We start from the raw sequence: 24,485 nt of genomic DNA, 5'->3' as shown, positions 1-24,485 counted from the left end.
TGTGTTTTTATGGTTGCTGGTGCGGGTATCGCGCCCCAGGCGCGCTTGGATGCGCTTGGGCGCGTTTCGACAGTGGCGAATGCTGGAAAAAAGCGCTTGGCTTGCGCTTGGGCGCGCTCCAGCGCTCAGCATCTGATGTCCGGCGTATATTGCATTTTGCTCCTCTTTTGAGTCTGAATTTGATTCTGGTGTCTTCATAAAAGTTGTAGCTATGGATCCTAGCTTTCATTTGCATTTGGTTTGACTCCAATTGGACATCTAAAACTCCAGATACGGCTGAAATACTCTACATGTGTCATGTTGATTTTTCACCAAAAATTCAGCACTGCACAAAATCACAACGCAATGTAAAATTACGAAAAATTCCTACTTAATCACTAAAATAAAACATAAAACATTTAATTTAACTCAAAGAACAAAAATCAACAAAATATATCAAATAAATTCTTAATTTAACTAATAATTGAGGATAAATAAGACTAAAATAGTGGGAAAATATGCATATGATGAAGAGTCATCAGTAGCCCAATCCAAAGATGGCCTTGTAATTTCACAAAGAAAATATGCTATGGACATTCTTGAAGAAACAGACCTATTAAATGCCAAGTCAGTTGATACTCCTATGGATCCAAATGTAAAACTCCTACCCAATCAGGGGGAGTCTCTATCAGATTCAGGAAGATATAGGAGATTGGTTGGAAAATTAAACTATCTCACAGTCACTCGTCCTGACATTTCCTTTGATGTTAGTGTGGTAAGTTAGTTCTTAAATTCTCCTTGCCAAGAACATATGGATGTTGTAATTTGGATTCTTAAATACATCAAAAGTGCACCTAGAAAAGGTCTCATTTATGAAGATAGAGGACATACTCAGATAATTGGCTACTCAGATGCAGATTGGGCGGGCTCACCCATAGATAGACGATCAACTTCCGGGTATTGTGTACTTGTTGGAGGAAATTTAATATCTCGGAAGAGTAAGAAACAAAATGTTGTTGCAAGATCCAGAGCTGAGGCAAAATACAGGGCCATGACACTAGTAACATGTGAACTCATCTGGTTGAAACAGTTACTGAAAGAACTTCAATTTGAAGAAGCCAGCACAATGACACTAATATGTGATAATCAAGCTGCATTGCACATTGCCTCGAATCCTGTTTTTCATGAGAGGACCAAGCATATTGAGATTGACTGCCATTTTGTTAGAGAAAATATCGAATCGGGTGACATCATCACTAGCTTTGTCAATTCCAATGATCAGTTAGCAGATGTGTTTACAAAGGCATTGCGAGGTCCTAGAATTAGTTATATATGTAACAAGTTAGGTGCATTTGATTTATATGCTTCAGCTTGAGGGGAAGTGTTAAATATTTTAATGTAAATATTATATTATAGTAGATGGGATGTAAGTATTCTGGCCCGTTAGTATTACTGTAAATTAGAGTTGTTTAATACCCTTTGTCTATATAAAGAAATTCCGCTGTGCAGTTGAAACACACGGGTTATTCACAATATGTCTCTCAATACTCTTTATGTTCAACAGTCTCTACGGAGTTTGTCACCACTTGTTGAATATCATTACTCTGAAGACGATAAATGGCTCTATTTCTTCATATCTTGGCACCGTTCATAGTGCACTTCATGATTTTAATGAGCTTCTCCCTCTTGCTACAAGTAATCAAGTTGAAAAAAAGGAGCTGAATCAATACAGTACCTTCTTCATGCTTCTTGCACTCTATGGCCTGCCCCAGGAGTACTTTGCATCTCGAGATCAAATTTTGGGGTTAGTTACTGTTCCGGATATGTCTACAACCTCAGCGATCCTCCTTCAAGTACCAACGAAACATCCAGCTGAGCCCTCTTGTACTTCAGCTCCAAGTGAGACTGCTGCCCTTACATCTCTGGGGCATAATTAGGGTCGCTCTTGGGGAGGATCATTCAACTCTAAGCCTCGTCTCAAATGTGAGCATTGTAATCGGCTTGGACACATTATTGATCGGTGTTGGAAGTTGCATGGTAGGCCTTCGCATGCGATAAATGCAACTCAACTTGACCCTTGTGCCACTATTCAGACTATACCATCTCCACATGGCTCCCCGGCAAATTATGAAGATTTCCTCCGATGGGTTCAGAGTCATCCGAACTCTAGTCCTACTACGTTGCTTGCACACACTGATAACTCATCTGTTTACCTCTCTCACTCATCTTCTTTCGGCCCTTGGGTTCTAGATTCTGATGCATCTGATCATGTAACTAGTAATAAAGGTCTATTTTCTTCTCTCTCTACATCTGGTTTTTTACCCACTATAACTTCGGCCAATGGCTCTCAAACTCAATCTCAAAGGGTTGGCAATGTCCAAATTCTCCCTTCCATTTTAGTTGCATTTGTTCTCTATGTACCTGAATGTCCTTTTATTTACTTTTCGTTAATCGATTGACTTGGTCCCTTGATTGATTATTACTTTCACTAATAATAATGTTACCATGTGTAAGACTCAATATCATTTGTCTAGAATATGATAATTTGGCTCATACACCTTAATAAAACAGAGATAATTAACAATAAATAATAAATTAGAATAACCATCATAACTGAAAACTACATTCATAAATATAGTTTACAACTTGTTTAGTAGATTCATAAAATATTACATCTTGAAAACAACTACGATTGACTGATTACATTATAAAACAAAATATTAAATTCTAATTCCACGAGTTTGGAACTGATCTTCTGATGTTGATTTCATGTCTCATGTTCCTCCAGCTGCTAAATAAAAATAATATTAATAATTGGGGTGAGATAAAATATCTCAGTGAGCTCTAAAAATAAAAGGGAAGAACAATCTCAAGGAATTTCTTTCATAAAAGTGCATAAAACGTAAAAAATAATTATCCATGTCTATATTCATACCTTTCTTTGCACTAAGAGCAAAGACCCTTCCAGTGTTAGACTTGTTTGGGTTGAACTCTGCTTGTTTTTGGCGTATTGGACAAAAAGGAGCCATATGACCAGGCTGTTTGCAGTAGTAGCAGACTTGCTTTCCAACCAAGCACTCCCCCCCATGATCTCTGCCACACTTAAGACACTTCTTTGTTCTTGGAGAACTGGAGGTTTGTACTTGTTTTCCCTTCCCTTGGGGAGTCTTTACCTTCAATTGCTGGCCAAATTTTTCAGACTCTTTCTTTTGTTGCCACTTAACTTGTCTCTCCTCTTGTACTTTCTTTAAATTGTCTTCAACAATGTAGCTCTTGTGTACAAGAGTAGAATAGTTAGTAAGTTCCATATGGCCTATGTTCCCTCTAATTTCAGGCCTCAATCCCCATTCAAACTGGTTTATCTTCCATTCTTCTGTGGGTGCATATTGGGCATGTGGAGAAAACCTAGCCAATTCTTCAAACTTAGCAACATACTCTGCAATAGACATGTCTCCTTGTTGCAGGTGCACAAACTCCAACTCTTTTTGTCTCCTGGCACTTTTTGGATAATACTTGTCTAAAAAGGCCACCTCAAATTGTTCCCAATTCATATGGGTTCCTTGAGTCTGAAGATAAGTCTTTGCACTTCTCCACCAATACTCTGCCCCACCCTTTAGTAGATGGGCAGCAAATGCCACTTTTTGTTCGTCAGTATAAGGCACTACTTCAAATGCCTTCTTAATCTCATCCAGTCAAGCATGGGCCTCTGAAGGATTGTGGCTGCCCTGGAATGTTGGAGGCTGCAACTTAAGAAAATCACAAAACACTCTATTGGCATTTGGAGTGCCATCTATTTGCATTGTCATTTGTTGTACCAGATTATGGGTAGCCGTTGCTTGCATTTGAATAGCTTCCATAATCCTTTCCCATGGTTCAACAGTGGGTGATGGAGTCATACTATCTTCAGGGGCAAGATTCCTCCTAGATCCTTCAGCCATAATTCTGCATACCATACACAAAATACTAAGTTGATCAGACTTAATATTAGGTGAAATGATAATTAGAATGTATAGTAAAACAAAGACATTCTAATTCCTAACACATAATCCATAGTCTAAATGAATCGACATGGCTCTGATACCAAAATGTAAGACCCAATATCATTTGTCTAGATTATGATAATTTGGCTCATACACCTTAATAAAACAGAGGTAATTAACAATAAATAATAAATTAGAATCACCATCATAACTGAAAACTACATTCATAAATATAGTTTACAATTTGTTTAGTAGATTCATAAAATATTACATCTTAAAAACAACTACGATTGACTGATTACATCATAAAACAAAATATTAAATTCTAATTCCACAAGTTTGGAACTGATCTTCTGATGCTGATTTCATGTCTCATGTTCCTCCGGCTGCTAAATAAAAATAATAATAATAATAACTGGGGTGAGATAAAATATCTCAGTGAGCTCTAAAAATAAAAGGGAAGAATAATCTCAAGGAATTTCTTTCATAAAAGTGCATAAAACGTAAAAAATAATTATACATGTCTATATATATGTTGTGAAAAACGTATGCATGACCTCAAATCTTTTCCTTTAGAATAAGGAAAAGTCGCCCAATATCTTAATGTGGGTCACTAAGATAATTGAGTCCTGATTGGTAAAAGTGGTCTGGCCAAACCCCAATCAGCGTCCTGATTATTCTCCTGTACCTGTTATTCCATGCCTGAAATAACCTAAATGTCCCACCGTGAATAAGGTCATGCATACTCTGACAATTAATAACTCAAACATAATAAAAGTTATATATATATATATATATATATATATTCATATATAAATAATGAAGCCATTCAAATTTCTTAAGAATTTTATTCATTCTTGCAAATCACACCGTAGAATATTTTCAGCACAATGGTCACTAATAATTATTGATAAAGGATCAAATTACTTTAGAAAATTCCAAAAATTTCCTTGAAAGCTAACTCAATTAAGAACATAATGCAATTGATTTCATCTCAAAATTGGAAACCTATAATTTAGGAAAAATCACGCACTAAGACTAATTTACACACGCTGCAGAAAGTCTCCATCACAAAAGTCATTAATAATTAATTAAAATGGTCGAATGACAATAGAAAATTTTGAAACTTTTACTGAAAGTAGGTAACTTACCTATAAATACAACATAGTTGGTCTCATCTCAAAATTCGAAATCAATAATTCATGAAAAATCTGATTCTAAGACTTGTTTACATAGTTTTGTTTTTATTTAGAAAACCAAACTTAAATACAACAATTCTCCTGCAATAGTTCTCGCAGTATTTTCATCAAACACCTCTCATGCATTGAATATTTGGGATAAAAATAGAATTTTCTCTCCACTAGTAAATAAAACCATATATTTTAAATGTATGCACCTAAAATAATCATTCTAACCGAAATTAAGGTAACATAACACAATTTCACAAACACATATCAGAGGAAATAACAGCAGTAACGAGCATAAATCGTGCTCGACAAGCATAATCACCTTAAATATAGTGACACACATATAATTAAATTTTTCCTAATACATAATTCATTCACAAACATCACAACCATAAACAACAGCCTACGTTCTAACTTATTTTCAACAACTTCAAAAAAAATGAAATCCCTAATCATAACAACAACAAAAAACCCTTTGATAAAAAGAACTCACCGTTGGTGATAAAGGAGAAGACAATGTTCGGATTAAATTGGTCGTTGAACTCCCCTTTTGCTTGTTGGTTAGTATCATCTACTCTTTGATTGAAATAGTTACAAATTGAGACATGGTTTAAAAATGGGTTTAAGGAGTTTTGCCAAGCTTTTGGGTTTGATTCATTTAAAAAAAAATGAAGGAAAATGAGAGGTTGAAGATTGGGAGGATGGGAAGATGGATGCTAGGTAACGAAGAAGAAAAAGGAACGGGAATGTGGGTTTCTGAAAGGGGTAGAGAGATATTGGAGGGATAGTGTGAAAATTACGCCATTGCCCTTCGTTTGTCCAAATATTACAATAATGCCCTTTTTTAATGTAAAAACTAGTTATTTATTTTTAAATTAACAGGTTGTTACACCCTGCAGGACTGGAGTTCGGGACGAATGATTGGCGTCGGATGTGAGTCTCGAAGCCTCTATTATCTTTCTCTATCATCCACGACTTGCTCTACCACAGATTCCCCACATACTATCCATGCTCAGCTAGGACACCCAAGTCTTACCAAACTTCAAAAACTAGTGCCTAGTTTTTCTAAATTGTCCACTTTACATTGTGAGTCGTGTCAGTTAGGGGAACACACTCGTAATCATTTTCTTGATCGAGTCAATAAAAAAGTTTCATCCCCCTTTACTTTAGTTCATTCTGATGTTTGGGGTCCTTCTCGTATTGTGTCTACTTTAGAGTCTAAGTATTTTGTTACTTTTATTGATGATTACTCTCGTTGTACATGGTTATTTTTAATGAAAAATAGATTTGAACTGTTTTCCATTTTTGAGCAATTTTATCAAGAAATTAAAAATCAATTTGGTGTTTATTTTTGTACTTTAAGAAGTGATAATGCTCGAGAATATTTGTCCCATCAATTTCAAAATTTTATGACTTTCAATGGTATTCTTCACCAAACGTCCTGCCCTCATACACCCCAACAGAATGGGGTAGCCGAACGCAAAAATCGGCATCTCATTGAAACCATCCAAACCTTACTTCTCTATGGTGATGTTCCATTCTATTTTTGGGGGATGCAGTCTTAACAGCATGCTACCTTATCAGTTGTATGTCGTCTTTTGTCATTGATGGCAATATCCCTCATACGATCCTTTTCCCCATTCCCCTTTTCACCCACTACCTCCTCGTGTCTTTGGATCCACGTGTTTTGTTCACAATTTATCGTCTGGTCTGGACAAACTATCAGCTCGATCACTAAAGTGTGTCTTTTTTGGATATCATCGATCCCAAAAGGGCTATCGTTGTTATTCTCCTACACTTCATCGATACGTTACATCAGTAGATGTTACCTTTTTCGAGTCTATACCATATTTTGAACCAACCCATATAGCTACTGAGCCCCATTATGACATTAATGCCAAACCTCCTCAGGTAGTTATCCCTATTCCGCCCACTCTTATTCCTATTAAACCTGTCGAGTCTGCCCCCCAACCTCCACGACCACTACAAACATATCATCATCGTCGCTCGCCCCCCGTTGTACCTGTTCATGTTCCCATTATAGACTCTCCTCCGACGCCACCACCTAATCCGGCCCTGCCACCTAAGCATGACCTTCCTATCGCTCTTCGTAAGGATATTCGCACAACACGTAATCCATCTCCTCATTATATTGATTTGTGTTATCATCGTCTTTCTCCGTTGCATTACACTTGCTTGTCTTCTTTGTCTTCTGTTTCTATTCCTAAATCTCCAAGTGAAGCATTATGTCACCCTAAGTGGAGGCAAGCAATGTTGGATGAGATGTGTGCTCTACAAAGCAGTGGTACTTGGAAGCTGGCCCTTTTACCTCATGGGAAGTCTTTAGTAGGTTGTTGTTGGCTCTACACAGTAAAGGTTGGTCCTGATGGTAAGATTGATCGATTTAAGGCTCATTTGGTGGCCAAAGGATATACTCAGATTTTTGGGTTGGATTACAGCGATACATTCTCACATGTTGCCAAAATGGCATCTATCAAACTGTTTTTCCCAATTGTAGCAATTCGACATTGGTCACTCCAAGAACTTGACATTAAAAATGCCTTTTTGTACAGTGATCTTGAAGAGGGATTTTTTATGGAGCAACCACCAGAGTTTGTTGTTTATGAGGAGTCTTCTACCATGGTTTATCGGCTACACAGGTCACTTTATTGTCTTAAACAGTCTCCTAGAGCTTGGTTTAGCAAATTCAGCTCGGTAGTATGAGAGTTTGATATGATTCATAGTGAAGCCGATCGCTCTGTATTTTATCGTCACTCAGCCCAAGATCTTATTGTTTATGTGGATAACATTGTTATAACTGGTAGTGACCAACAAGGAATACTCCAGTTGAAACAACATCTTTCAAATCAGTTTCAGACTAAAGACCTCGGTAAGCTCCGTTATTTTTTGGGTATTGAGGTAGCCCAATCCAAAGATGGCCTTGTAATTTCACAAAGAAAATATGTATAGATATACTTGAAGAAACATGTCTATTAAATGTCAAGTCAGTTGATACTCCTATGGATCCAAATGTCAAACTCCTACCTAATCAGGGAGAGCCTCTATTAGATTCGGGAAAATAAAGGAGATTTGTTGAAAAATTAAACTATCTCACAGTCATCCGTCCTGACATTTCCTTCGTTGTCAGTGTGGTAAGTCAGTTCTTAAATTCTCCTTGCTAAGAACATATGGATGTTGTAATCCGAATTCTTAAATACATCAAAAGTGCACCTGGAAAAGGTCTCATTTATTAAGATAGAGGACATATTCAGATAGTTGGTTACTCAGATGTCGATTAGGCAGGCTCACCCATTGATAGACGATCCACTTATGGGTATTGTGTACTTGTCGGAGGAAATTTAATATCTTGGAAGAGCAATAAAACCAAACCATATCCATTTTAAAACCAATATATGGTTTTAAACCAATAAAACCAGTTATAAAACCAATTGTAAAATTGGTTATGGTTAAATACCCGGTTTTTAATTAAGCAATCGGTTTCGAAAAATTCAATTTTAAAATCGGTTTTTATTTTTTTCAAGAAATAATTTTTTTCTTAAAATTTTCCGATAAATTTTTTCGATAAAAAAATAAATTACAATTTTTTTAATTCGAGAAAAAAATATAGATTTAAAATTTTTCTGAGAAAAAAAGAAGTTTTTTAATTTTTTCTAATATTATTTCGAAAAAAATAAATTTGAAAAGTTTTTAAAAAAAAATCTCAAAATTAACAAAATATTGGGGGTCTATAAGAAAATTTATGAAATAATGCGTCGGGGATTTAAGAAAATTGGCTTAATATCAGAGGCTTAGTAAAAAAAATTTAAAAGAGACTTTGGAGTTTAGGGTTTTTTTGACAACTTTAGTAATAAATAATTGATTAAATGAAGTTAGTAATATCTCATTGAAGTTAGTAATAAATTGTCGAAAAAAGCTGCCGAAAGGTAGAAGGTCAGTGGGGTGATGACAAAATCAGAATCGTTTTTGAGATTTAGGATTTTTGGGAGTTGAGTGGATAAAAACCGGTAAAAAACCAAATCCAAATATAAAACACAAGTGGGTATCCAACTAGTTCATAAATAAACCAAATTATAACTATGTGATTTTAATCGGATATTTAAAATGGATTTGGATCCGGTTTTGATTTTGGGCCACATAACCGGATTTTTTGCACAGCCTTAGCTGAGGCAGAATACAAGGTCATGTCACTAGTAACATGTGAACTCATCTGGTTGAAACGGTTACTAAAAAAACTTCAATTTGAAGAGGTCAACCCAATGACACTAATATGTGATAATCAAGTTGCATTGCACATTGCCTCAAATCCTGTTTTTCATGAGAGGAGTAAAACATATTGAGATAAACTACCATTTTGTTATAGAAAAGATCGAATCGAGCGACATCATCACTAGCTTTGTCAATTACAATTATCAGTTGGCAAATGTTTTTACAAAGTCGTTGCAAGGTCCTAGAATTAATTATATATGTAACAAGCTGAGTGCATTTGATTTATATGCTCTAACTTGAGGGGGAGTGTTAGAGTATTATATTGATATGTAAATAAAATAGATAGTCTGTAAGTATTCTTGTCTGTAAGTATTCCTAACTGTAAGTATTCCTGTCATTATGTATGTTTTAACACCTATAGTCTACATAAAAAAATTTGTTGTACAGTTGAAACACACGAGTTATTCAATATGTTTCTCAATATTTTCTCTCCATTTAACAATAACAAATTGGCTTTACAATTAGATTATAATAATTATAATATTGGACTATTGGAGCATAGCATAAAGTTTACTTATCATAAATTTTTCATTTGGCTTACCAAGCTTCTTCCTAAATGTTGAAGAGGCCAATAAAAGAGTTGTAAGTCCTATGATGAATGCTATAACTCCTCCGAGAGTTCCAGCAAGCTTCTTTATATTCAAGTTCCTCTTATTCTTTATATGATCTGATCAAGGTTGAAGAAAAAGCCAGTCAACAAGCAATTATGAGCATAATAAAAAATACAAAGAAATAAGGCATCTATAGAGAACAACTTTAAATTGGAGGTTGGTTCATAATCAATTGTTCTTACAAATAGATTAGGTGTATACTTAGAAATTAGAAGTGAAAACAAAATTAATTGTTGTTACTAAGGATGTAAATGAGCTCAATTATTTGTGAACTAACTTGTTAAATGCTGGATCAAACTCGTTTATTTAATTAAACAAACAAAATCAAGATGAATATTAGACACACTTATTTAAGTGGGTCAAACCCAAGTCTTACAAATTCAAAATTAAGGGCTCGAAAATAGCTCGTTTATATCATCAAATATATATATAAGGGTCATATCAAGTGAGAATGACGTTTTTATGTGAGTAAGAGGGACATTTCCTAACCATTGGATCAAAACCAATGGTTAAGATTAAAATGTCTATTTAAAAAACTCACTTAACCCTTCTTCTACCAATGTCACCAAAATTTAACCCCTTTTCTACCAATGTCACCAAAACTTTTCAGATCTCGTTTCTTTCTTCAGCGTCTTTATCTTCCTCTCAAGGTGACAATGCCCACCACTCACGATATCAGGATAATACACAACTTTCCCTCTTCTCACATCAAGAACAATATCAGGCAAGCAACAAAGATAAAAGCTAAACTTAAGGATGTTGCAAGTCACTTTTGGTTATCCTGCATCGCATATGAAAGATCCAAGTTCTGTAGCTCCTATACCAACATGAGGGGAACATTTTCACTTTTTGAACATGAGAGCACAAATTAGCAAGAAATCAAAGCAAGCACTTTGCCACAATGCAGCAAGCCAAGGGAGAGGTATGTGTCATTCCATGTTTAAATGGGACTAAGAAAAATGGCAATTGAAAGCTAAAAGAAGCCAAAAGAAAACCCAAAGCGTTGATTTTAATCTAGTTACATCAATGGTGGTGATCACTAAATTGCTAACAACTTCGTCAACTAACGTTGGCTTGACTCTAGTGAAACAAAAATGAGAGAAGAGTTGTTCGACAAAAAAAAAAACGGGGGAGAAGAGGGTCACATAGGGTTTTTCATTACACCTTCTAATCTTAACCGCTAGTTTTAATCCAATGGTTCATAAATGTCCTTCTCACTCTGATATAAAAATATCATTCTCACTTGATATGTTATATCTACACACACATTACTTTTTGTATTAGTCAAGAAGTTGTGAATTTTTTATTTACTAGATTATGAAAACGTTATGCACAAATTTCTATTTGTAGACAATCATATAATATTTGTTTTGAATAAGAGAAAATGAGAGAGACATATGGTGAAACCGTGTGTCTGAACTACACAATGGAGTCTGTTTTATATAGGCTCAAGACAATAAATACAGAAATAAATATGGGAGATATTATCCCTATTTACATGATATGTAATAAATATAAATATATTTTCAACACTCCCCCTCAAGCTGGAGCATATAAATCATATGCACCAAGCTTGTTACATATATAACTGATTTGAGGACCTCTTAGGGACTTAGTGAATACATCTGCCAATTGATCATTAGAATTAACAAAGTTAGTGGTGATGTCGCCTGATTCGATCTTCTCCCTTACAAAGTGACAATCTATCTCAATATGTTTGGTCCTCTCATGAAAAACCGAATTAGAGGTAATGTGCAATGCTGCTTGATTATCACATATTAATGTCATTTGTGTTGCCTCTTCAAATTGAAGCTCTTTGAGTAACTATTTCAACCAAATGAGCTCACAAGTCACTAATGCCATAGCCCTGTATTCAGCTTCATCGCTAGATCTTGCAACTACACTTTGCTTCTTACTCTTCCAAGATATTAAGTTTCCTCCAACAAGTACACAATACCCAGAAGTGGATCGCCTATCAATGGGTGAGCATGTCCAATCGGCATCTGAATAACCAACTATCTGAGTATGTCCAATGTTTTCATAAATTAGACCTTTTTCTGGAGCACCTTTAATGTATTTCAAGATTCGTATCGCAGCATCCCGGTGTTCTTGACAAGGAGAGTTTAAGAATTGGCTTACCACACTGACTGCAAAAGAAATGTCTGGACGGGTGACTGTGAGGTAGTTTAATTTACCAACCAATCTTCTATATCTCCCTGAATCTAAAAATGGCTCCCTGTGATTAGGTAGAAGTTTGACATTTGGATCCATAGGAGTGTCAACCGGCTTAGCATTCAACAAACTTGTCTCTTCAAGAATATCCATGGCATACTTTCTTTGTGAAATTACTAAGCCGTCCTTAGATTGTGCTACCTCAATACCCAAGAAGTAGCGGAGCTTGCCAAGATCTTTAGTTTGAAATTGATGAGATAAATGTTGTTTCAACTGGAGTATGCCCTGTTGATCACTACCAGTTATGACAATATCATCTACATAGACAATCAAGTAAATGCACCCTTGGGTTGAGTGGCGATAGAAAAGAGAATGATCAACTTCACTTCGAATCATGTTAAATTGTTGCACTGCTGTGCTAAATCTACCAAACTAGGCTCGAGGAGACTGTTTAAGACTATCCTCTGAAGTCGACAAACCATGGTAGAGGACTCCCCCTGAGCAACAAAACCCAAGTGGTTGCTCCATATACACTTCTTCTTTAAGGTCGCCATGCAAAAAAAAAATTTAATGTCAAGTTTATGTAGAGACCAATGTCTGATGGCTGCAATAGAGAGGAGTAGTCTAACACAGGCCATCTTAGCCACAGGGGAGAAAGTATCACTGTAATCAAAAAAAAAATTGAGTGTACCCTTTTGCCACCAAACGAGCTTTAAAATGATCAATCTTTGTTGAAGTTGTGGGATTTTAGAGAAAAGGAGGAGAAAAAATAATAAGGGTTTCAATATTATTGATAATAGTTTAATGCTGACTTCATTACAAAAGACTCAATACTAATCTCTATTTATAGAGAAACATAGACTAAATCCTAAATTAGGAATAAATCATAATAACAATGAGAGATATTTTAAGATTCTCTATGATTATAAATTGATCATAGAAAATAACTCAAGATACTCTAATATAATATAAAAAATATTTTCTAATATTCTAATACTCTCCCTCAAGCTAAAGCTTACTAAGCTTTAGCTTGCTACAAGAAAACAATGTTTTGCTCCACAAAATAATAAAAAAAAGATGGAGAGGCAACTCAGGGATGCATGTGAAGTCGGAGAGAATTGCTATAAATATAGCCTAGCTAGATAGTTTGATTGATCATCAGCCTGAAGAAATTCATGGTAGGCAATTGAACAAAGCAAACTCCGTTCTTCTAAAAACTGCATTTGGAAGCTTCAAACCAATAATAGTGGAGACTCAAAATATTTAAACTTGAATCTGCTTCAAGGAGAGAGAGAGAGAAAGAGGCGTGCTTCAAGGAGATAAAGGCAAGGCCAATGCATCTGGGACAAATTGCCAAGATAAAGTATGTCATAAAAATAAAAGACACCGTTTAGAATAACCACCAACGGATGAAGTCATCACTAATATAATTCATATGTGGAAAAAGAGACACCACCAGAATGATCGTCGGTGGGAATAAAAGTCATTGTTGGAATCTATTAGTAAGAACTAAATTGCATGACAAACATCAAAGAAGAAGCAGTGCAACTCTAACGAAACGAAGCCATGATCGATCATCAAAGTAAGAAAATGCGTCCAAAACAGGAGAGATAACGGCTGTTTGAACAATGACACATATTTTCGTTGATCAAAATTAGAGAGTAAGGCCATATCTGGAACCATCGAAGAGAGAATAATCGTGCACCAAGAAGAATCCCATCAATTGAATTGCAAATCTTTCAAACGTGTCAGCTAAGAGCCCACCCATAAGGGCTGCAACAGCTGCCACGACAAAGGCTAGAGAGTTTCCTCCACGATAAAGACCCTTGTACCAGTCAAGGTTTGTAGAGCCCTCAATCATGTTATCTCCCTCAAAACCAGAGATGGGAACAAATGGAATTTTGTCTGGGTTGTAGCCAACCTTCTTCAAATAGGATGAAATTTCCTTCACAATTTCATCATACCTAGCCTTAGAGTACTTGGGAGCAGTGGCATCCATCTTGTTACAACAACAAATCATTAGCTTCACACCAAGAGTGAAAGCAAGGAGAGCATGTTCACGGGTCTGACCGTCCTTAGAAATACTAGCTTCAAAACCACCAGTAGTGGAATCAATGATAAGGACAGCACAATCAGCTTGGGATGTTCCAGTAATCATGTTCTTAATGAAATCTCTGTGTCCGGGGGCATCAATGACAGTGCAGTAATACTTAGTTGTCTCAAACTTCCATAGAGCAATGTCAATTGTGACACCTCTTTCACGCTCAGCCTTGTCCGAAAATTGGACAAATCCACATCGCTTGCCTGATGGAATCTTCACATGTACTAATTCACCATATTGGCTGAAAACTTGCCTCAGATGATCATCAGTGACATTAGGATCCAAATTGCCAACAAAAATAGTTGTATTATTTGGATCATTCTCACTTTGTGCACCTTGAGAGTTCTGATATGAAGCTTTCGGCTGCTGAGTGGTGGCAGCAGGATTTTTATTAGTGGCTGGTCCAATCCTCATGGGCCTTGTTGAACAAAGAACCCTTTGCATCTCAGTCATATCCCTCATTTGTTCACTCTCATAAGCAAATCTAACAAAACCATAACCCTTACACCGACCAGTAAGCCTATCAATCACAACTTTTGCCCCCTTCATCGAGTTATAACAAGCCCTAAAAGTCTCCTGCATAAGGTAATCATTAACATCAACAGCCAAATCACCAACAAAAATGGTATGATCAGGACCATCATCCTGCCGAGATGACCTCTCCCCAGCACTGAATGTTGCCCAATTCAGTTTGTAGCTCTGGCCACCATTCGGCATAATGGCTCCATTATATGTTTGAAGCACTCTCTCAGTAGTAGCACGAGAATTAAACTCGATAAAACCATAACCTTCCGATTGACTAGTTTGCTTATTCCTAATCACTTTTAGAGATGTTACCTCGCCGATTTGATCGAAGCATGTGTAGAGATATGGTTGCGCCTGAAGTTGAGGTTGCATCATGACGTATGGCTGTTGCGTCAAGGGCTGCTGGTACTGCTGTGGCAGCTGTTGCCCCATGCCAGGTCCAGACTACATCATTTCTCCCACTGAATGTGTTTCAGGGTTTCGGCTAGAGAGCTTATGTGTTTAAATAGACTAAGAATAAACCTGTCGGTGATCGGAACAGATAAGGGATACGGCACAGTTTTTTTTTTTTTGCGCAGTGAACAGTATTGCGCGATGAACAGTGCTGCAATTGGAAAATAAATGAAAAGCTACAAAGAATGGGTAAATCGGAATTGGGAATCGGGAAAAAAATGTTAGAAAAGAGAAACTATGATTATATTCCCTAATTGTTGGGAACTCGGCAGCGGAATAGAGGCGGGATCGTTTAACGAGGATCGAAATAGGCTCTAGATACCATGTTGAAGTTGTGGGATTTTAGAGAAAAGGAGGAGAAAAAATAATAAGAGTTTGAATATTATTGATAATAGTTTAATGCTGACTTCATTACAAAAGACTCAATACTAATCTCTATTTATAGAGAAACATAGACTAAATCCTAAATTAGGAATAAATCATAATAATAATGAGAGATATTTTAAGATTCTCTATGATTATAAATTGATCATAGAAAATAACTCAAGATACTCTAATATAATATAAAAGATATTTTCTAATATTCTAACACTTACCATCAAGACCAACTTTCATCGTATAAAGCCAACGACATCCTACTAAAGACTTTCCAAACGATAAAGGAACCAATTCCCATGTACCACTACTCTAAAGTGCACACATCTCGTCAATCATTGGTTGTCTCCACTCTGGGTGAGATAAAGCTTCACCTGGAGATTTAAGAATAGAAACAAAAGACAAGGAAGACAAACACGTATAATGCAAAGGAGAAAGACGATGGTAACTCAAGCCAATTTAATGAGGGGGTGGATTACAAGTATGACGTATACTTTTACGAATAGCAATAGGAATATCGAGGGTCGGATCCGATAAAGAAGGAGGTGGCGGTGAAGGAGCGTTTGGAATGACCTCGGTATCAAGAACAGGTGTAGGGACATGTACAACCAATGGTGGTTGACGACGAAGGTATGTCTGAAGAGGTTGTACAGTTGGAGGATCAACAAGAGTCTCAAGTAGGACAATGGGAGGGGCCACTGGAGGTGTCTCAGGTGGGGCATACATAATAGGCTCTAGTGGTAAAAGAGAAGGTGAAATAGTCTTTGGTAGGTCTAGAGGAATAGCTGCAGACAAAGGATTAGGAAGCGACTCATAGTATGTAACAAACTCAAAAAATGTGACATCATCCGATATGAGATATCGTCGAAGATTAGGAGAATAACAATGATAACCTTTTTCAGACCGATGGTAACCAAGAAAGACACATTTTAGTGATCTAGCTGAAAGTTTATCAAGACCAGGAGTGAGATTGTGGACAAAACATGTAGATCCGAAGACCCGAGGAGGAAGTGAGCGAAGAGGGTTACAAGGGAAGAGGATCGAGTAAGGGACTTGGTTATCAAGAGCAGACGAAGGCATGCGATTTATAAGATAGCACGCCGTTAGAACAGCATCGCCCCAAAAGCGAGATGGTACATTACCATGAAGAAGGAGAGTACAAGTGGTTTCAATAAGGTGCCGATTTTTGCGTTCAGCTACCCCATTTTGTTGAGGTGTATGAGCACAAGATGTTTGATGAAGAATGCCGTTAGAGGTCATAAAATTTTGAAATTGATGGGACAAATATTTGCGGGCATTATCATTGCGCAAAGTGCGAATGGATACACCAAATTGAGTTTTATTTCCTTTTAAAATTGTTCAAAAATAAAAAATAATTCAGACCTATTTTTCATTAAAAATAACCACGTACAACGGGAAAAGTCATTGATAAAGGTAACAAAATATCTAGACTCAAGTGTGGAAATAGTACGAGAGGGACCCCAAACATCTGAGCGAACTAAAGCAAACGGGGAGGAAGCTCGTTTATTAGCTCGATCAGTGAAATGACTACGAGTGTGTTTCCCTAACTGACACGACTCACAATTTAAGCTAAATAATTTGGTTAAATTAGGTACTAATTGTTGAAGTTTGGGAAGACTCGGATGACCTAACTGAGCATGTATAGTAAGAGGAGAATATGTGGTAGGGCATGTTGTTGATGGGTTTGAAAGATAATAAAGGCCATTAGACTCACATCCGACACCAATTTGTCGTCCTGATATTCGGTCTTGCAAAGTAACATTGCAATTAGTAAACGTGACAACACAGTCATGAGAACGAGTCAATCGACTAGTAGAAATTAAATTAAATAGACAGCCAGACACATAAAGGACAAATTTAACTAATAGAGTAGGGAGGATTTGGACAATGCCAATCCCTTGAGACTGTGTTTGGGAACCATTGGCTGAGACTATCCTAGGTAAATAACCAGATGTTGTGAGAGAGGAGAAAAGAGTCTTATTACCAATAATGTGATCAGATGCACCAGAATCGAGAATCCATGGGCTATGAGAAGGTGAGATGCAAACCGGTGAATTACCACTTTGTGCGGCCGAAACAGCGGAACTCGAGTTCTGACAATACTCTACCCACCGAAGAAAATCTTCATAAGTAGCCATAAGCAATTACCTAAAACCAGTGGCGGAAAAGTTTTTTTTTTCCTTTTTGCCGATGAACAGTACTGCGCGCTATAAACAGTGGACTGATTTTCTGAAAAATTGAACGAAAAGCGACAAAAAAAATGGTAAACCGGAATTGAGACACGGTTATACCGAGAAAAAAAATCTCACCGAAGGACAGTGGGTCCCGGGGTAATCACAGTATAGGGTTGTATCTCTTAATAGGCTCTAGATACCATGTTGAATAAGAGAAAATGAGATAGACATATGGTGAAACCGTGTGTCTGAACTACACAACGGAGTCTGTTTTATATAGGCTCAAGACAATAAATACAGAAATAAATATGGGAGATATTATCCCTATTTACATGATATGTAATAAATATAAATATATTTTCAACAATATTAAAAAAATTTACTAAATAAACTTAGAAAATAATTTAAATAAAACTTCAAAAATATAAAAATAGTTAAGTTATAAATCAGCTAAACAAGTCAAGCTCAGATTTCATTATTTTTTAACAGATGCAAAGCTCAAATCATTTAAATAAATGAGTCAAGCTTGAGTATTCCTTTTTTTTTAATAATTCCAAATTCAAGTATTGGCCTCAGCTCGAGTCACTGACACCCTTAATTGTCTCACGATTTCTACAGTAAAATGCTAAAATTTTTATATTTGAGCTATATCTTATACACAAAGGGCAAGTAGGATTGAATGGAAAATGAAATTACCTAGTTCTGACGATTCGAGTCGTATGTAAATGTCTTGTCCTTGGTCTGCATGTTTTCTCATATCCACAATGTTATCAAACCAAAGCAGGCAGCTGCTCCCACCATATCTGACATCTAAATATGCATATGCAATGCAAGAACAGTTTTTCAAACACACTGTTTTACATTCCTCAATGCTCATCCTCTTATCAAACCAAGATGCTGACGTGTCAGGCAACTTCACGTTTGTGTACATAAGAAATCGATCTCCATTAACACAATTCAATTTTGTTCTCCTGAGACACCCACCAGACCAATCTGATGAGTCCCATTTTTCTTGAAATTTTGGTATGAAACCATCCAAGCATTCACATATTGGGAAGTCATTAACATTGCAGTTAGAGTTGATACCACACAAGGCATAATCATCACACTGGTCTGCAGGACGAGTAGCAATAGCATCCCAATTTTGTGTCCTATCGGACCACTGAAAACGCTGTGCAATTCCGTATGGATCTAGCACCATTCTAGTAATAACTGAACTAGTCAAAGTTTCATATTGATAAGAGAAATCTTCTCCAGTGAACACTACTGAGAATTTCAAGACTCTACGCATTCTTTGCCAAGAAACACCAGTGAAAAGAAATCCATTCCATGACCCTCCTCTATACAGAATTCTTGCTCCCTTTGCAGTAACCAGTTGAGGAAAACCATGTGTATCTATCCTGTATGAACACTCACCTTCAGCCGGATCTTCAGGGTTTCTCCAAGACGTGAGATATCTATATGGACCTGCAACTAAATTACTTTTCAGCTTCATTCCAGCAAGGAAAGTGTTACCAGGATAATCAAAACTTTCCCACAAGACCTTCTCATTCTCAGTGCTGCTGTTTGCATATTTCACAACAAGGTTTCCCAAATCCAACAACTTCACAACAACCGATTTCGCCGCGATTCTTGATGAATTGGAGGACCAGATTATGACTTTAGAGCCATCAAGAATAACAAGAGTTCCCTGATGATTGAGTTTCAGTATTGATGTTGAGTTTTGTACTGGTTTATCTCTGTTGGCAACCCATACAATAGTCCTTGGTAATATTCTCTTGTACCATATACCAAAGTATTGGCGTTGTGGATCTCCAAAGTTGAAAAAACCTGCTTCAAATGTTCCAGATGCAGAAACAAGGGTGTAATTAATTATATTGGATAAACTGACCTGGAACAATAGTAGTAAGAGTGTTCGGTTTAGAGAAAGTGGGCATGGAGCAAAAGAAGCAAGCATACACCATTAGCATTAGCACCTTATTATGGCTCTCCATTGTGTTTGTGTGGGTTTCTCCTCAATCATCATTTTCATTTTATCAAATTCAATTGAGAAGGTTTACTTAGCCAAAGTCTTCGGGTCTCCTACTAATTGATGAAAATTTCAAACAAATTCAACAGGTTTGGGATGTATAAACTAGTCGACTCAGGTTAAAGCTTGGTATGTTGACCAAATATTAACTGACTCGTTTCCAAGTGAAGACTGATGTTTTTAAGTGAAGACTTTTGTTTGGGAGACTGGGGAAGGGGAAGCTTAGGAGCAACAATGGGCTAATGCTCAAAACCACCAAGAGACTTGGATACCACATCTCCACCCAAAACTTGGGGGATAAATTAGCAATTAATTTTATATACTTATGTTGCGCCCCACTTTCTTTCTTCAAAGTATAATAAGATGATGAAAGGTGAAACACAAAATCATTACTACTACTAGATATAGTTGGATATTTGTTAAATATAGTTGGAGTTTGTTAAAGATAGTTACAAGTTGGCTAGTATTAGTTAAGATTTGTTAGTTTCTTATTCGAGAGCAATGTTGTCAACGGCGAAAGGTCAAAAATCCACCATTGAGGCCTATGGTGCTGCCATGGCGCAAATTTCCTATGGCATGTGTCCAAAACTCCGCCACACCATGATGGAATGGTGGCACCATTGCCACTATTTAACTAAACTATTCGAAAGAAATATGAATTATTTAGAATTGATGGGTTCGGGTATGCGGTTACATGAACTGATTTTGAATTAATTGATTTTTGTAAAACTGATTTTAATTAAAAGTGAATTGAATATAAAGTGGTTTCTATTTGGATACATTGACGTGAAAGTGAGTTAAACAATAATTTTAAGTGTAAAAATCACATCTGGAGTCAAAAGCTAGCTACAAGTCTCAGCTCTAAGTAAGAATCAATTTGTTAGAGAGGAAAAAAGTAAATGGTAGTTGTGGGCAGAAATGTTTTTATTCTTTGTCAATTATGTTGTTTATTTTTAGGAATAAAAAATAAAGGAAAGGGGAAAGTGATAATGGGAAAGTGACTGAGCGGTTATGGGAGGGAGAGACCAAATTCTCTTATTCTTGGAGGGAGGGACCAAAACTCTTGAAGTTCTTGCATAGGAATTGTCTTGCAACAAGCTTCACTAACTCTTAGTAGGAAACTCATTGTAATCACTCTGAATGTATGAATTATGCATTCTCTATAGTGTGTATAACTTTGTTTTTGTAGTAGTCTTATTCTACCATTAATAAAAGTCAGTTTCTACAATTAAGTTCTCATTTGGTAATTGGTACCAGTTTCTAACACAATTCTAGAGGCAAAATCAATTCTAATTGATAAAATCCAAACATGTTAAAGTGTATGTTTGGTTATGCAGTAGATTGACAGATTCACGATGAGTCACTGTCATTTTTACAAAATATGCATGCAATATGTAGCTTCTGCAAAATCATGTTGGCTCGTGATTTTGTCAATGAAACCAAACACGCACAAAATCAATTTTCTACCTCAAAATCAATTTTGGCTCCTCTAAAAATGAAATGAAAGATACAACTCATATATCAATCTTAACTAAATTCAATTCTAGAAGCATGTGATGTACAAATTCAAGACTTGAAATTCAATTTTAAGGGACCAAACGTTAACTGACAAATTTTCAGTGAAGACTTTGTTTATAGAGTTTGCCTGTGAAATGGGTTATTCCAATTGAAACATGACCGCAAACATAATGATTGAATTGGTGTGTGGTGTATAACTTTCAAAATGGATTATCAAACAATACAAATATATTATTATTGTAATTTTGAAATTAATTTTTATTAAAATAACAAGACTTACCCCACAATCTTTTATCTTCATTATCTCCCAAACCAAAACCCTAGCATGAACCTGTAAACAAACGATCAAAATTTTGCGAGCGGATGAATGAACCAACTCGAAGCCATTCAAAATCCAAGGAAGAAGAAAATGCGGAGCCATCATTCCTATAAGCGATTATATTTCTTACTTCAAGTACGATTGGAACCCGTTGTTAATTCATGAGAATTGAGAATGAAGGGTAATTCAATCACTTTTAAAAAGCTTTAATTCTACTTCTAGCAAAATAACGAACGAACCCATGGTGCGCGGCATCGCCATTATTTTTTATGTGACTATGAAAATAATAAATTATCAGTTACATCCATAAAAATTTGTTATACTAGATCACTCTCATACATGATAATTTGTAGTGTGAATATCATCAGTTACTTTGAAATTTGTTGCATCAAGGGTAATTTAATCTTATAAGTATAATTAGGGTAAATTAATTTGTGGTCACGTTTTAGTCTTTTATCTTTTTTTTTCGACTTAGTCCTTTATTTTAATTTTAAGTGACAATTTGATATTTTATGTTTTAAAATTTCAACAATGATATCCTTTTTTATACAAAAATTCAAAAAAAAATTCAATCAAAACTCATAAAATTAATTATATTCTTCAATATAATACAAATTTCATCAAATTCGTAACGCAAATCTTCAAATAAACTCATATTTTCATACTTTATTTGATATTTTTAGGAATATAGGACTAAATCGGGAAGAAAAAAAAGATAAATGACTAAAACGTTACCTGAAATTAAGTTAAGGGACCACAAATGTAATTTAGCCGTATAATTATTTTAAAAATTTATTAGTGAGTATTTGTTATAATTCAATTTTATAAGTGACTGATGTATTCGTTTATGATAGTAGTGTTAAAATTATTGTTAATGAGAACACTTATTGTATTTACTTTGTGTAGTAAATTATAATTAATGTATAATAATTTAAAATTATGAGTTGTCTTAAAAAATAAAAACTATGAGTGAGTACTAAAAGTAAAGTGATCACTCGCCTCATTATGAAAATTATGGAAAGTGACTTCAAAATTTTGATTAATATGTTTACTAAAAACTACAACTTAAAAGAATATGTTGTCTCTCAATTGGAATTTTTAGATCATCCATACTTGGTGGACAGGAAATAGATGTGTTGATTGACTTCATAATTTCAATCTATCTTTAAACTATTTTGATTGTACTACTATAGAGAATTTGCCTAACAATCTTTATAGACTTATTTTTTATGATATTTTCTGGGATTTGAATGTCAAAAAATATTCGTTAAGTCGTTTAATTTTTCATTTTTCTTGAGTTTTTTGTCCTCTATTTTACCAATAAAATAAATAAATAAAAATAAGCAAAAGAATATGGAAAAAAAATGTTTTTAAAAATAAAAATAAAAAAATCTGATAAGTTCAATCAATATAATTTCTAAACCTAAATTGTGACATGAACATATAATAATCCTAACTATCAATTTGAGAGGCTAGAATTAGATTAACATGTAGACGATAACAAATACATGATTATCAATAATAACATGTAGGTGAAAATCTATCTTTATTTCACATGTAAGTGACGTGTAGTCTCAACCAAACAATTAAATTATATAATAGAAATAGATATAGTCAACTTTTTATTTTTCATTTCTAACTTTCCTCTAAATTTTCTCTCTAAAAATAGTTTTTTCCACCTTCTATCTAAAAACGAATCTAACTTTTCTCTCTTTAGAATACTTTCTTCTCTCTCTCTTAAGTTTAGTAAGTGTTTATTTTAATTTTGAATTATTTATTTACTTTATTTTAATTTTTTCTTTGTGCCAAAGGTGCTATTATATTGAGTGCGACAAAACTGCTATTAGTATGTAATTTTTAAGTTAGACGCTACTTTTAAATATAAATAAATATTTTATATATTTAGTATTAAATAATTGTTACATCATTATAAAGTATTTTTAAAACATTAATATTTTATTTTAAAATGTCATGTATATTTTTTTAAAGTTGATTATCATTTTTAAATTTTAGTGCTAGTAAGATTTGTCAAAAAAAATTAGTAAGATATTTATATTGTAAAATTAGAAATGTTTCTATTAAAATGTATCTTTTTACTCAATTAAACTGTAGTTAACTTTTAAAATGTTGATAAAATGTTATCTTTTTATTGAAGTTATTTTTTAAGCAATTGTAATTTTTTTCATCAACGGCATGATATTTATGAAAAAGAAAACAAATTTATAGTATTGATCTCAGTAAGAAATATGTAGTATTGTACATATAAAATGTTTTATATTATTTTAATATGACATAAAATATTCATATTTTAAAATGTTAGTAAGATTTATCAAAACTAAATACTAGTAAGTAGTTTATATTATATCATTTTAATGTAGTTATATTTTTTTTATTTAAATATTGGTAAAACTTATAATATTATATTGTTATTCCTTACCAAATTATGCCAGTTGAAGTTGAGTCTGTACAATTTTATTTTATATATCTTTAGTCTCTCCATTTTGATTTATAGAGACTTTTTAAGATACTACAAATAAAATATCGATACTTTATAAGGATTAAAACTTATTTTACGATAAAATTAATTATGTATCATTTAATATTTAATTTAGTTGATTTTTTTATAATGATTTATTTTATTGTTTTTAAATGATTCCTTGATTGATATATGATGTATGTCACAATTTATAATTTAGTAATTTGTAGTTGTTGTTACTGACAAACTAATACTTTTGAAAAATAAAGTATAGTATA

At 34.7% G+C, this 24,485-nt stretch overlaps 2 protein-coding genes and 1 pseudogene across 4 annotated transcripts; all 3 read right to left on the bottom strand.

Annotated features, from left to right (window-relative positions):
* The window catches only part of LOC101513699 (G-type lectin S-receptor-like serine/threonine-protein kinase At4g27290), a 36,905-nt pseudogene extending 14,824 nt beyond the window's left edge, over nucleotides 1–22,081 (bottom strand).
* LOC140920551 (uncharacterized) lies at nucleotides 7–3,871 on the bottom strand. Of its 3 annotated transcripts, none has more exons than XM_073368913.1 (2): nucleotides 2,915–3,871; nucleotides 7–325 (listed from the first exon to the last, which is right to left on the bottom strand). In XM_073368913.1, the coding sequence occupies exons 1-2, from the start codon at nucleotides 3,528–3,530 to the stop codon at nucleotides 309–311; spliced, it is 633 nt and encodes a 210-aa protein (XP_073225014.1). In that variant the 5' UTR covers nucleotides 3,531–3,871; the 3' UTR covers nucleotides 7–308. The 3 variants fall into 3 exon arrangements, with proteins under 3 accessions (XP_073225014.1, XP_073225013.1, XP_073225015.1); XM_073368912.1 differs by lacking the exon at nucleotides 7–325 and adding an exon at nucleotides 2,539–2,770; XM_073368914.1 differs by lacking the exon at nucleotides 7–325 and adding an exon at nucleotides 2,539–2,767.
* LOC105852085 (polyadenylate-binding protein RBP45-like) lies at nucleotides 13,856–15,289 on the bottom strand. The gene has a single exon (XM_012715660.2). The coding sequence runs from the start codon at nucleotides 15,272–15,274 to the stop codon at nucleotides 13,871–13,873; it is 1,404 nt and encodes a 467-aa protein (XP_012571114.1). The 5' UTR covers nucleotides 15,275–15,289; the 3' UTR covers nucleotides 13,856–13,870.
* Nucleotides 22,082–24,485: the final 2,404 nt, after the last annotated feature.

The sequence above is a fragment of the Cicer arietinum genome, chromosome 5 (assembly GCF_000331145.2).
Source record: "Cicer arietinum cultivar CDC Frontier isolate Library 1 chromosome 5, Cicar.CDCFrontier_v2.0, whole genome shotgun sequence".
Classification (NCBI taxonomy): domain Eukaryota; kingdom Viridiplantae; phylum Streptophyta; class Magnoliopsida; order Fabales; family Fabaceae; genus Cicer; species Cicer arietinum.
This window is presented reverse-complemented; position numbering and strand designations above follow the sequence as displayed.

Coding starts and splice junctions, on each gene's coding strand:
- LOC140920551 (XM_073368913.1), bottom strand. CDS start 3,530: ATGAATTGGGAACAATTTGAGGTGGCCTTTTTAGACAAGTATTATCCA.
- LOC105852085 (XM_012715660.2), bottom strand. CDS start 15,274: ATGGGGCAACAGCTGCCACAGCAGTACCAGCAGCCCTTGACGCAACAG.